General features: G+C 43.3%; 1 protein-coding gene and 1 long non-coding RNA gene across 2 annotated transcripts in view; one reads left to right on the forward strand and one right to left on the reverse strand.

The window, feature by feature from the left end:
- Positions 1–11,312: 11,312 nt before the first annotated feature.
- On the reverse strand, positions 11,313–12,953 carry LOC138838774 (uncharacterized). The gene is made up of 3 exons (XR_011375748.1): positions 12,581–12,953; positions 12,410–12,458; positions 11,313–12,265 (listed from the first exon to the last, which is right to left on the reverse strand). It is a non-coding gene; the product is annotated as an uncharacterized lncRNA (long non-coding RNA).
- A 285-nt stretch (positions 12,954–13,238) lies between these two features.
- Sik2 (salt inducible kinase 2) overlaps positions 13,239–14,304 on the forward strand; it is an 89,376-nt gene continuing 88,310 nt past the window's right edge. Inside the window, exon 1 of the mRNA XM_070038412.1 lies at positions 13,239–13,525. Within this exon, the coding sequence (XP_069894513.1) occupies positions 13,391–13,525 (135 nt within the window). The 5' untranslated portion in view covers positions 13,239–13,390. The remainder of the gene's footprint in view (positions 13,526–14,304) is intronic.

Raw genomic sequence — 14,304 nt, forward strand, 5'->3', positions numbered from 1 at the left:
ATTATTGTGTGGCTTAATGACTGTGATACTAAACAAAATGTGATCAGGATAGCTGCCATCTTCATGTTTAAGAAGAAAAGCATAAAATCAGAATTGGAGCCAGGTGCCGATGGCTCACGTGTGTAATCCTAGCTACTCAGGAGGCTGAGATCTGAGGATCACAGTTCAAAGCGAGCTAAGACAAGAAAAGTCCATGAGACTCATATCCAATTCATCACCAGGAAATTGGAAGTGGTACTGTGGCTCACTGGTAGAGTGCTTGTCTTGAGCAGAAGAGCTCAGGGACAGTGTGCCCAGGACCAGAGTTCAAGCCCCAGGACTGACAAAAAAAAATCAGAATTGGGATATCTTTGATTTATAAATCAAAGCACTCTCATTTATGGACCCAAGTATGACCCTTGTTAGAGATAGGTGGGTCTAGATAGTTAGATAGATAATATAAACATACTGTTATATATTATTTATGTATTGCTTATTATTATTAACATAAATACTTGTGAACCAACCCTTCAATATAAGAATTAGGGCATCAATAATCATTTATAGCAACCTATAAGCTTCCCTCAATTCATTCTCCTACCTTCCCTTCCTTGAGTCTCCCATTTATTATTGGCTGGTTTTTGAAGTCAGAATTTTATCATATATTTGGGTTTCAAAAACTGAATTAGAAGCTGGGAAGGTGGCTCAGTGGTAGAGTGCTTGCCTTGCATGCATGAGGCCCTGGGTTCAATTCCTCAGCACTACATAAGCAGAAAAAGCTGCAAGTGGTGCCGTGGCTCAAGTGGTAGAGCACTAGCCTTGAGCTGAAGAACTGAGGGACAGTGCCCAGGCCTAGAGTTCAGGCACCATGACTAGCAAAAAAAAAAAAAAAAAAAACTGAATTAAACTTCACCTGTTTCTAACATTTATTTTCTAAAAAAGGGGGTATCAGAGTTTCACCTTATTAACAGTAAGTGCCTAGACTTTTCCCCAATTCCTCTCCAATGCTTAGTCTTGTTACATTTCTTGTTTTTAGACAACTGAATTAGCAATAGAAAAGCTACATTATGATTTTAATTTTTCTTCTTAATCAATAATGCAGTTGACCACATCATCATATTTTTATGAATCCCATGAATTGTCTCTTCTTTTAAATTCACATCCATAGTTTTTTTTTTTTTTTTTTTTTTTTTTTGTCGGTCGTGGGGCTTGAACTCTGGGCCTGAGCACTGTCCCTCAGCTCTTCAGCTCAAGGCGAGCGCTCTACCTTGAGCTACATCGCCACTTCCGGTTTTCTGGTGGTTTATTGGAGATAGGAGTCTCACGGTCTCTCCTGCCCGGGCTGGCTTTGAACCGCGATCCTCAGATCTCAGCCTCCTGAGTAGCTAGGATTACAGGCGTGAGCCACCAGCGCCCGGCCACATCCATAGTTTTTTGACAGCTGTCTTTATTGGTTTGAAGAAACCTTTATAGACTCTTTCTTGTTATACTTCCCACCACCACCCCCAGTACTGGGAACTAAATATACAGCCTTCAGCATGCTAGGTGAGTACCCTGCCTCTGTCCCAGTCCCATCTATTCGGTTTATGTTTTATTTTTGAAATAGGATCTTACTGAATTTGCCTGGGCTGGCCTCAAATTTGTGATCTTCTCTTCAGGCTCCTGAGTAGTTAGGATTATAAGTGTGTGCCACCATGTTCAAGTCTTGCTATTGATATAGTGGATTACAAAATATCATCTCTCAGCTGATTTTTCTCTTTCCCTTTCATAGTGTATCTTTTGATGTTTGAAAGATAACTTCATCAGACTTTTCATCTTTTTGCTTATGTGTAGTGACCTTTTAGTAAGTGATTCTTCCCTATCCTGTATTTTTAAACAAAAAAATATAATCCTATCTGTTCTACTAAAACTGATTTTAAACATTTATTTTTTAACATTTAAGTCATTGCTCACTGGAGTTCATTTTTACATATGTATAAGGTATGGATGAATATTATGTTTTCCATTTTTTACAAGCCTATTTTTAACAGTCTTTTTCCTTTCTCCATTGAACTTCCATGACACTTCTATCATATATCGAAGTTCCACATATACACAGGTGTGTTTCTGAGTTCTCTACTTGTCCAAAAGTTTATTTTTCTATTTCTGAACAACTACCATGCAATTTTCATGTGCTTCAGCTTCACAGACTACAAAATAATAAACTTGTTAACTAGTATAAAAATACTAGGACAAACATTAATTTTATGCTTATTTTCTATTTATTATCTATCTGATCAAACACATTTGCTTCTAGAAATATATACATATATATTTTTTCCAGGTGGTTGCTTTCTTTTGAAGTAATTGTGCTCTTGAAACAGTGTGTCTCATTGATTTGGTCTGTGAGCATCTATTTTTTTGACCATATCAGCTACTCGGCCTAAGCATTTGCAATGGAAAAAGACAAAAAGCCAGATCCTAGTGTGTGTCAACAATCAATGAGTTCAAGGGGATGTGAAGGAGAAGCACTAAGGTAGAGAGCTCCAAGTATCAGGCTACCATAATTTATTACTTAGGCCACCATGCAACTCTTTGGATTAGAGTCCTCCTTTAGATTCACACTGTACTGTTAATCCCCAACCCAATACGAGAAGCAGCTAACGGCACTTCTAGATTGTAAATCGCCAGCCGCAAGGGAGGAAGGGACAGAAACAAAAGTTCTCCATACTCTGATTTCTGTCATGCCCTGACTGTTAATCCTAATGAACACTTACACCAATGTTCTGAAACTGAACTGTACATTTCTATAAAAGTCTCCTACCCTAGGCTGTGCATGCATGCACATGCACACACACACACACACACACACACACACACACACACACACACAATGCTTATTTGTAACACATATACACACATGTAAACATACACATACATGCACACATGTACATGCAACATTTAAAAAAGACTCCAAGATTGATCTTGGAATAGTCAAATAATTATCTATCTTGGCAAAATTCAAGGTTTTAAATAGGTTTAGACCCAAATTACAAAACCAGTCTCAGAGAACAGTTCAAGATCCAAAATCTTCACAATGCTTGCTTATTTGAGGAAATCTAGTTTTATGTTTTATGTAATAAGTTACATAATCTTACAAATAAATATGATTCTTTTTATTTAAAATAAAAACTGTAGACAGGAAGTAGAAGGCTGGCTATATATGCTAAACAAATATAATCTTTCACTCTAGTCCTCATAGACTATTTGAAGCACCACACATTAAAAAAAAAAACCCAAATACAAACTTCCAACTTTCAAATTTCACCAGGGAGAGGGGCTGGGAAGGGTGGCTCAGTGGTAGAGGCTTGCCTTGCATGCCTGAGGCCCTGGGTTCGATTCCCCAGCACCATATAAGCAAAAAGAAAAAAAGCTGGAAGTGGCGCTGTGGCTCAAGTGGTAGAGCGCTAGCCTTGAGCTGAAGAGCTGAGGGATAGCGCCCAGGCCCAGAGTTCAGGCCCCACGACCGGACCGCCCCCCCAAAAATGCTCAAATTTCACCAGGGAGAATCACACACCCATAAAATTGCATGATTCCTATTCATAGATACAACTAACAACAATGATGCCATCTTTTCCATGTCAAGTCTTGTAGGCCACAGTGCGCTTCATGACTTAGTACACATGGGACTTCATGTAATACAGTCCTCTCCCTTCAGCTCCAACTCTCTTCCTCCCTCCATAACCCAGCTGGAACACTGGAAATTTTACCCACTTCAATTTCCTCAGACGTTACAAGGTGTAGTCTCAGTAGTAGAGAATGTGTTTGACATGGACAAGGCCCTGGGTTGGATTCCCAGAACCAAAACAAACAACCAAAAAACAGGTAGACAAAGTTTTTCACTGGCATGGCTTTCCCCACACCTCCTCCTCCAGCTATCTCCTACAGATTCCTCAGATTCTATTCTAAATGTCATTTCCTGGGGAAGACTTCTTGACCTCTAAGCTCAGTCCAGACCAGGAGTCCCTATTATGCAATTTCATAACATGCAGTACTTTTCCCTCAGAGCATTAACCATCCTTATAATTAACAGCTTAAATATGTAAGGAAAAGGGAAATTGGTGTAATACACTGGAGGGCAGAAAGGAAATCATTTTTATTCCAGTTTTGAAAAATATTAATTGAGCACTTATGTTCCAGACACTGGGTTAGGTACTAGGAACATTGTGGAGAATGAAGTAGCCCCCTCTCCTTTCAACGTCCCTTCTTGACGTCACCTCCAGGATCTTATCAACAATCACAACATCATCTAACTCAAATATGAATGGAAAGAACATGACTACTTCTCAAGACCATTCACTACTCCCCTCTCATCTAATCTATGGGTCAGAGTCTTGGACTCTTAGATCTGCCCCAGTCTCCCTAAACCTTTTTATCTTCACTTTGTTCTCTATCCAGATAATGTAATTCATGCAGCAGGATCCACTTAGCAAACTCCACCTTTTTATCCACCTGACATTCATGCAAACAAACATTGTCTCAAATATTCCATGAGGATTTGATATTTCTACCAATTCATGGTTTTATTCCTTTAATTGGACTTTTTTAGCCCAGATGGTTTTCTATAGGTGGTGATCAATTTCCTGTCTTATTCTCTCTGCAGAAATTTCTATCCTTCGTTACTCATCTAAAGCCTCCAGTTCCTCCTCCCTTAATCTGAAGATAACTGGCTTCCTATTTCACTGAGCAAACAGACACCAGGGGTATCTTCCCTGGGAACTATCTGCTTACCTGGAGATAAACTGCCCAGCTTCCTTGCTCTATCTACCCACATTCAGAGAATAGGAGGTTACTCACCTCCTATTAATGCTCAGTATTTTAAGTTCCCTGGCAAAAGTGAATGGGTATGTGCTATGAGTCTGAACACTGGGCCCAGTGCTCTACCTCTAGAACCACAAACCCAGATAAGGTGTCTCATTTTTTCCTGGGGCTAGCTTCAGACCAAGTACCTAGGATTTTAGGCATAGATTTCACTCCTGGCTCAGCTGCCTTCTTTAGGTTATCCAATCATCTTTATTTGAACCTTTCCCTCAGCTGGTTCATTCCAAAAAAAAATGTCCAATTATCTTCCAATTACCAAAGAAAGGAAAACAATGGAAAAAAGGACCCACCAAAATTCTCCCCCAACTCTATATCTCTTTCTATCTTCATTTCCTTCACAGAAATGGTTTTTAGGGGTTTTTTGTTTGTTTGTTTAACCTGTCTGTCTGTCTGCCTACTTCCCTCCATTCCTCCCTTCCTTCCTTTTTACTTTTCTAGTACTTGTGCCAGGTAAGTACTCTACCAGAAAGGCATATCCACAACCCTCAAACAAGTTGCTTAAGAGAACATTCTCCATGCAGTTTTCTTTACCTACCATCTTCACACAGCTTTCTTTACCATTTCCAGTTTGCCTTCCACCTCTCATTACTCTGGGATTTTATGCAAAGATCATCAATTATCTCTGTGACTAAATCTAATAACTTCCTTTCAATCTTTATCTTGCTTGACATCTTTTCAGTGGTTAAAAGTACCCGTTTCCACAGGGCATTTCACCCCTGTACTAGCACTCAGAGGGCAGAGCAGGAGGGGCCAGACTGGCATAATGAGATTCTGTCCCAAAAAAATAAAAATAAAGAAGGACCAGGAGGAAAAGGGAAGAGAAAAAGGGGAAAGAAGGAACTATTTCCTTCTTGAAGTTCTTTTCCTTTAAGCTTCTTTTTCCCTAGATGCCCTTCCCTTTCTATATCCATTCTCCTTTTATTTCTTTGGTCTCTTCTCTTTGGTGGAGGAATGATACTTTCCTTTATTTGCTAACTCTGCAAGCACTAAACAAATACTGGAGAATTCTGCTTTCTTCTTCACTTTTGATATTTTCATTGAGTGGGACGGTTCACATCCTTTTCTTCAACTCGTACTTTTCAATCTTCTCTAAATTTTTACTCAAGATCTTACTCCTTAAGGGGAAACAAAGGAGGAGGCAACAATGCTTGATAAGAAATGTACTCATTACCTTGCCCACGTAATTGTAACTCCTCTGTATGGTATTTTCACAGTTAAAAAAAAAAAAAGATCTTATTCCGGAGCTTCCGAATTTAACAGTCTTTCGAGGTATCCTGATACAAGAGACATAAAGGCTACATGTCTAACTGGAATAGATTAGTCCCAGCTCTTTTAGAGCGAGGACTCTTATTCCATCTGCCTGTCTGTCCAGTGCCCAGCAGAGTTAATGGCAAGTAGTGAGCTCTTGGGTGTTACACTTGTCTGTTAACAACCAGGAAGTAATCTTCAGTCTCTCCCTCTGCCATCCCTCACATCTTATTAATGCCATTACTTCAGCAGTTCCCTACTCAGTAGCAGCTTCACAATTTCTCTGTAGAGGGATTTAGGAACAGTAGTGCGGTTAGAAGGTGAAGAAAGCCTCCCATGTCCTGTTCTTTCAGTTTTGTCTATGGACACTCAAGCTAGGTGTCCCCACGGATGGTGGTTGTATGAGCAACAGCATGCTTTATACCATTAGGATAACTGGAACCACTGTTCATTTTATTTTTCAAATGTTCTCCTGGATCTTATCAGACCTTTACAACTCTGCTCAGCTTCTTTTTGTTGTTGTTGTTGTTGTTGTTGTTCGTGGGGCTTGTACTCTGGACCGGGTTGTTTTTTAGCTTAGCTTAGCTTCCCTTAGCTCTTCAGCTCCAGGCTAGCACTCTACCACTTGAGCCACAGCACCACTTCCAGTTTTCTTGTGGTTTATTGGAGATAACAGTCTCATAGACTTTCCTGCTGAGGCTGGCTTTGAACCATGATCCTCAGATCTCAGCCTCCTGAGTAGCTAGGATTATAGGCATGAGCCTCCAGTACGCAGCCTTCTGCTCTGCTTTTATCTTTTGAAAGCCTTCAAGTTGAGCCAAGTGTCTTCTCTGAGTTCACTATACAAAACTCTTGTCTTGGCTCTCAGCATATTGCATTACAATTTTGTTTCTGTGTCTCCACCTTTGTGAATTCTGCTCAAAAAGTCTTGGAATCTCAAAAATTAATAAGCTTTGACCTCAGAGAAGTTCATGACCCAGAGGAGTTGGGAAGATTAGTAAAAATAGAAGGGTATAAATGAAGGGAAAGTTAACCAAGAGCTGAGTTCGTTCACACATTGAAAACATTAGTATTAGAATGTCAAGGACCCTCTTTAAAATATTCCAACAACATGGATACAGAATTCTTCTACAAGTCACATATATATTAATTTATAATATACTGCACACATATAACATACATTGCATTATATGTTGTTTGCTATATAGCATATATTGCACATATTATGTGCATATAATGTATATATTAAAGCATATTATATGATTTTATATATATATATAATACATATATCCAAGTCAAATGAATGTAGATCAATCAATCATACAAGTTTGAAAATGCCTTGTGACAAGCTTGAGAACTCTGGCCCAGGCTTTGCACTATTTACAAGGGAGAATACACAGCCATGGATTTCCTATATGAGTCATACACATGGACCAGAAGTGATAATGAAGGAAATAACTATTAGAAAGCATGCTGGTGGGGCCTGAAGACAACCATGAAACTAAAAAATAGGTAATATAAGCCAGGCATGATGGCACATACCTATAATCCAAGCATCTGGGCAGCTGAGGCTAAAAGATCACACAGACACACAGCCAGCTGGATCTACATAGCATGCATAAAGCCATCCTGAGCTAACACAGTGAAACCGTGTCTCAAAACCAAGAAAAATGCCACTTATACTTTTATACTTTAAATTTTAATCTTATTTTATTGTAAAGGTGAGGTACAGAGGGTTACAGTTACATAAGTAAGGTAATGAGTACAGGTCTTGTTGAACATTGTTATCCTCTCCCTCATTTTTCTCCCACTTTCCCTCCCCCAGACTCCCCGCCTCCACCTAAGTTGTAAAGTTCATTTCCAACCCAGTGTCTTGTGAATATCACTGTTGCATTGGTTCACCCTTTGTCCTTTGTCTGTTTTGTATTCCCCTTCCTTTCCCCAAATCAGATAAATGTATATACATATTTTTATACTTTTAATTAATATTATTTTAACATACATAAGGGCTTTAGTGGGATTTATCTTCACTGTAGTTTTGTGGCTGTTAAAAAGAAAAGTAGTAGAGTCCAATGTCAGGATCAAAAGAGGGACTATTATTCTGCACTGCTTAGACTTCATCTGGACTACAATGGTTTAAGAGGCAAACTACAAATTGCTTTTGCTGGGCTTTGTGAATTAACTAAAAGTCTCCCAGCTACACATCTATACCCTTTGATCTGAGTTATGCTCTGCTGAAGTCACTTTACAATCATCTTGGGCTCCAAGAAAGAGAAAATCTACTGATAAGCATCCTGTGTGAAGGTAACTTGCAAAACAGGCAATGCCTTCTTCTTATCTTCTTAAAGGAAACAACCAAAAACTTGGGAAATCACCCACCAGGCAACTTGTTCCAGTCTGGCCCAAAGTTAAAGTTTTAACAACTCCAAAATTCTTCCAGAGACAAAAACTGAGTTAATGGTCAACCAGACCATACCTGTGATGTTTAGGACTGAACCCAATGTTTGGACCTATAATGACTGCTGAAGATGTACTGGAATGCTGTCTTCCCATGGCTGCCATGTAATGAATCACCTTCCTTACCCCTTTACCATGTCTTCTTATTTGGCACATGGGGTCAAATGTCCAAACCTAACTTGGGATTCCTGGACTTTGGGCCTGGGGTCTAAAAGCTCAGTCTCATGATCCCTTGTTAGTATTTGTTGAGATGGGAGTCTTGCTATGTATCATAGGCTGGCCTCAAATTCACTGAATAGCCCAGGGTGGCCTTAAACTTGCCATCAACCTTAGTGTTAGAATTACAGTCATGCACCATGATACTTGGCTCTTGCATTCACTTTTGAGAACAGTATTTCAACCGACAAGACCAACGCAGAGTCCAAAGAAGCACAAGAAAGATTAGAGGGCTACAAATACAGCTAGACAATAAAGTTGGGGATATTGTGCCTAGACAACTGAAAAAAATAATAACAATATGTTTGTTTTAAAAAGTTTTCACCTGGGGCAGTGGGGGGGGGGCCTGGGAAGGGATGTGAAGGGTAAACAAAGGAGGAGGCTGCAATGCTTGATAAGAAATGTACACATCATCTTGCCCATGTAATTATGTAATTGTAACCCCTCTGTATAGTATGTTCACAAAAAATAAAAATTAAAATTAAAAAAAAGTTTTCACCAGAGAAAAGGAGGAAAACAGCGTTAGAAAGAAGCCAACATGAAAAAGTGCTTTCAACTAGGTTCTTTCATAATGCAGTAAAGCAAACCGTGACCCTACCTGTCAAATGTGTAGAGATCACATATCAGATGGTAAAGTGGATACACGATACTCTTAAGATGCCTTTCAACTTTAAGATCCTAAGAAAAACTGTTGTCTAGAAGCAGATACCAAAAATAACCCCTGAAATTATTTTCAAAGGTGAAAGAAACTCACACTTTTTTCATTTAGAAAAGATCACAGCAAAAGCCAAACTTCAAAAACAAATTAAAGCTGAGGCACAGTTATTCATCTTTTAAAAGCGCTGAAGACTTCCTCTTGGTACTTATTTTGTTGTTATCCACTCCCCAATATGTGGAAAGGGACTTTTGGGAAATGTTTATTACATTGATTGTGTGTAAATCTTATTATGTGTTCGAACTATACTGTGCTGACTAAATATGTACAGTTTCCATACAAAATCAATTATATCTGAATAAAGCTTTAAAAAATAAAGTGCCAAATGAAATTTTATTTGAAGAACTTCCATCCTCTAATTCATTTCCATAATAGTACCTTACATATAGAAGCATCCACATGTTCGTTATCTGGCTGATTGATGATTGTTTCACAAATACCTGCTTTTCTCTCCCTATCAACCCATGCCCTCCCCGCTCCCACCTTGCTGAGGGTGGAATTTAGAACCTCACACTTGCTAGGCTGGTACTCTACTGCTGAGCCATGCCACCAGCATAAATACCTATATACACTAATAAGAAACACATGGGGGCTGAGAAGGTGGCTCAGTGGTAGAGTGCTTGCCTTGCATGCATGAGGCTCTGGGTTCGATTCCTCAGTACCACATAAGCAGAAAAAGCTGGAAGTGGCGCTGTGGTTCAAGTGGTAGAGCACTAGCCTTGAGCTGAAGAGCTGAGGGACAGTGCCCAGGCCCAGAGTTCAGGCCCCACGACCGGCAAAAAAAAGAAAAAAGAAAAAAAAAGAAACACATGGAATTGGCATGAATTAGACATACGAGTTTTTCATGTACATTGTTTGTATAAAAGGCAAATGTTCATTGTTCTTTTTTAACTTTTTTCTAAGCGAAATCATCTACTAATTTCATCTGTTTTAGATTTGAACTAAATCTAAATACAAGCCTAAGCTGACAGTGTACTGACTTTCCTTCAGTCTTGACGTGATAAGAGTAAACACGCAGACATTCCACTAAAGGAAACAAATGGTACATATCTTGTTTTTCAAGTTCACAAGCTGTCTGCTTCAGCAAATGTGTGCACCAAGTTTTTTTCCTCAAATTTCCTATTACCCTCCCATTACCTCATTGCTAGCTTCCCTCCTCATTCTATATTTTTAAGTTGACTTCCCTCATGTAAAATGTGTTTCAAAATTATCTTTTACCAAAGTCATTCACCATCTTTTCATAATTATTTCTCTGCATATACCTCTTTGTCTTTTGAACTATACTTTTCAGGTTTTTGTTGTTGTTGTTGGCTTGTTTTGCCAGTCCTGGGGCTTGAACTCAGGGCCTGGGCATTGTCCCCAAGCTTCTTTTGCTCAAGGCTAGTACGCTACCACTTGAGTCATAGTGCCACTCTGTCTTTTTCTGCTTATGTGGTACTGAGGAATCAAACCTAGGGTTTCATGCATGCTAGGCAAGCAGTCTACCACTAAGCCACATTCTCAGCCCTAATGTTTTTAAATTCAATTCAATGACTCATAGCACCAGCTAAGAATGTTGGATTTTAAAAGTCAAACAAATGGAAAACCTAGTAACTAGAGAACTTGATCTCACTGACACTAAAACCAGAAAGGAAAAGATGGGACTTGTCTGAAATTCTCTTTTCTTTCCCTTTTATTGTTTATCCTTTTGCTAGTGTGTGTGTGTGTGTGTGTGTGTGTGTGCGTGTGTGTGTGTGTGTGTGTGCATATATGTGTCTATGTGTGCGTAGGGAAAGAGAAAGAAGTGATGAAAGCAGGAATTCTATAAAATTAGTAACTGTTAAAATGTATCAAGTTATCACTTATTTAATGGTAATCAAGGCACCTAAGAAACATATAAAGTTGAAATAGAAGAGATTGGAGTACATCTTTTAGAGCAAGGAAATAAATGAAACTTAACCACAGGATTCAAGGTGATAGAACTCTGAATTAATGTGTGTATTATTTTTTAGGTTACATTTATAATCTATTAGTAGTTTTCAGTGGTACACCCACAGCATTTCCACATGGATGAGGCTGAGTTTTGACACAGCCCTTCCTATCTGTTCCCCCATCTCTGGCCTCCCTTTCACTATAGCACAATGACACTGAACTCTGCTTTTCCAAAACAGTTGTTAGTAGTCCCTGTCATCCCTTTCTTTTTCTTTTTGGCCTCAGACCAGTCAGTGCTTATTCCAAGATTGTGCAAGTAAATGGTTGCCCTGGCTATCTGATTAAAATAATCAGATAAAAATGAGTCAATTTCTCTTTCTCTCATTTCAAAAGGTACATTCTAATTCTAGTAGGTCTATGTGCATTTTTGGTGTATCTGTGTGCGCACACAAGAGCATCAGCTAGTACTGGGGTATAAATTCAGGGTCCGGTTGTTCTCCCTTAACTTTTTCTGCTCAAGGGTAGTGCTCTACCTCTTGGGCCACACCTTCACTTCCCACTTTTGCTGTTAAAATCAGAGATAAGAATCTCACAGACTTTCTAGCCAGGGGGCTGGCTTCAAACTGCTCTGCTCAGATCTCAGCCTGCAGAGAAGGTAGTAATCCATTGGCTTACTATCTCAGCCATGAGCCACTGGCTCCAGGCTTCACCATTCATTCATTATGAGTGAGTAAATTTATCAACTGGAGGCATTTTCAAATTGTCTCTTTTTTCTGTTGGTATATCCATCTTGACATAGACACGATTTCTTCATGCTTTGGGACTGATGATCTTTCAAGGCCACATCTCTTCCTTGGAATGAGTTAAAAAGTCTGGTTCCTTTTCGTGAGGAAAAGGGTATTCAGAAACCAAGACCTGATTGCATAATCCATCCCAATACCTCTAAACGTCCCGCTCCCGTTTCCCCAGGCTACCATAGGAAAGACTGGTGTGATGACTTAAAACGTCCAACGTGAGCACTACCTGTGTGACTCTGGCAGTCCTCTCCACGCCTTGCTGCTGGCCTGGTCATCTGAAAAGACATGGGACACGAATTTCCTAAGTTTCCAGGGTCACCAGCCACAGGGAACGTGACAGAAGCTATGGCCCCCCCCTCCCCAAAACTCAAAAAAGAAAAAGCCAAGCCAAGCCTACGTTTCAGGGGCTCTAGCTCCGACACCCACGGGGGCGGGGGGGGGTCCCCAAGTCTCGGGATGAAGTCATCTCGGGGTCTCTCCAACGCGGACATTCTGTGAATCTCCATGCAACCGGCTGCCGTCAGCAGGACTCCTCTGAGGAAAGTGGATGGCTTTAAATAGCAACACCAAGAGGGAAAGACACAAAGGAAGGAGGCTATGAGCAACGTGTTACTCAGTCACCATTCTCGGTCGCTTCCAAATTTAGGGCGCAGTCGACTCATAGGTGAGAGGTTTTGGCGGGAAGGTCCTCAGGTGGGCGGGAAAGGAGCCTGAGGTGAAGTTCGCCGGTGCACGCTCCGTCCCGCCCACCAGGGCTCGCTCTTACCCTTCCGTGGAAGGCACGGGGGACGGAGGCGGGGCCTGTCGCCCCGCCTCCAATGGCAGCGAAGCTTGGGGGCGGGAGGAGAGGGGGCGGGGGGAAGGGAGAGAGGACGCCGAGACCCGGAAGAGACGCGCCCGCCCGGCTCGCGCGGCGCGGCGCCCCTCCCTTCAGCTGCCGACGTCGGCGGTGCTCCGGTCGCCATGGTGACCAATGGAGGCCTGGCCCCGCCCCCGCCCCGGCCCCCTGACGTCGGCGCACGTCAGCGGCGGCGCGCGCCTGGCTGGGCCCTGCGGAGCGGGCGGGCAGGGAACGCTGGAGCGAGAGCGGAGCGGCGGACGCCAGAGCCGAGCCGAGCCGCGCCGCGCCGCGCCGCGCCGCGCCGTGCCGCGCAGCCCAGCCGCCCGCTCGCGCTCCAGTCGCCGTGTCTAGCAGCGGGGGCCCAGCATGGTCATGGCGGATGGCCCGAGGCACTTGCAGCGCGGGCCGGTCCGGGTGGGGTTCTACGACATCGAGGGCACGCTGGGCAAGGGCAACTTCGCCGTGGTGAAGCTGGGGCGGCACCGGATCACCAAGACGGAGGTGCGGCCCGGGGCTCGGCGGGAGCGTCCGGGGCGAGGGCGAGGGGGGGAGGCGCTGGATTTTATTTGTTTTACGTGAGGGGAGGGGGCCCCGGCTGCAGCGGTGCGGCCGCGGGGACCCGAGACCCGGGGAGGCTGCGCCACTGGCCGAGGCGCGCGGGCCTGGGACCGTGCGGACCCCGAGGGGTGCAGGGGGCCGGGGGGGGGGCCCGGGACGGCGCCGGGGTCCGCTCGCTCCGGCACCCCCGGCCCGCCGGAGCGTTTTTCCATCCCCGACGCCAGACCGGCTAGCCGCTCGGAATTCTCGCCAGGAGCCTCCCACCTCTCCCGGGCCGTGACCCGGTGTGTGGTCTCCACACTCCGGAGCCCAAGTTCCGCGTCTTACCCGCTTTCGGCTGGAGGCGGGCGGGGGGGGGGGAGGTGCGGTGTGGTGGGAGGGGGAAGTCTCGGTGTCCCCGGGGCTGAGCACCGAGAGACAGCCCGACCCGGGGGAGGGGGGGAGCCGTCTGCGAAGTGGGCTCCGTGGGCCGGGGTCGCGCGGGCCCCTGACCCCGGCGTCCTTCCCTGCTCGGAGGAGAAGGGGGTGGGGGCGGCGGCGTGGTCCCGGTGGCCGCGCGCGCCCCGGGCTGACGGTCACTGCCCTTCTCCTCTGCATCTGTGTCTCGAGTTGCTGTCTGGTTAGTTCGATCTCCGGGGTGAGCTGTTTCCTTCTCCTACTCCAGACAATAGGACTGGTTAAAATGGTCATCGCCGCCTTTGCACCGCTCGCTGGGTTGTCTC

This window comes from Dipodomys merriami, unplaced genomic scaffold, assembly GCF_024711535.1.
Source record: "Dipodomys merriami isolate MVZ:Mamm:240054 unplaced genomic scaffold, mDipMer1.0.p SCAF_29, whole genome shotgun sequence".
Taxonomy (NCBI): Eukaryota; Metazoa; Chordata; class Mammalia; order Rodentia; family Heteromyidae; genus Dipodomys; species Dipodomys merriami.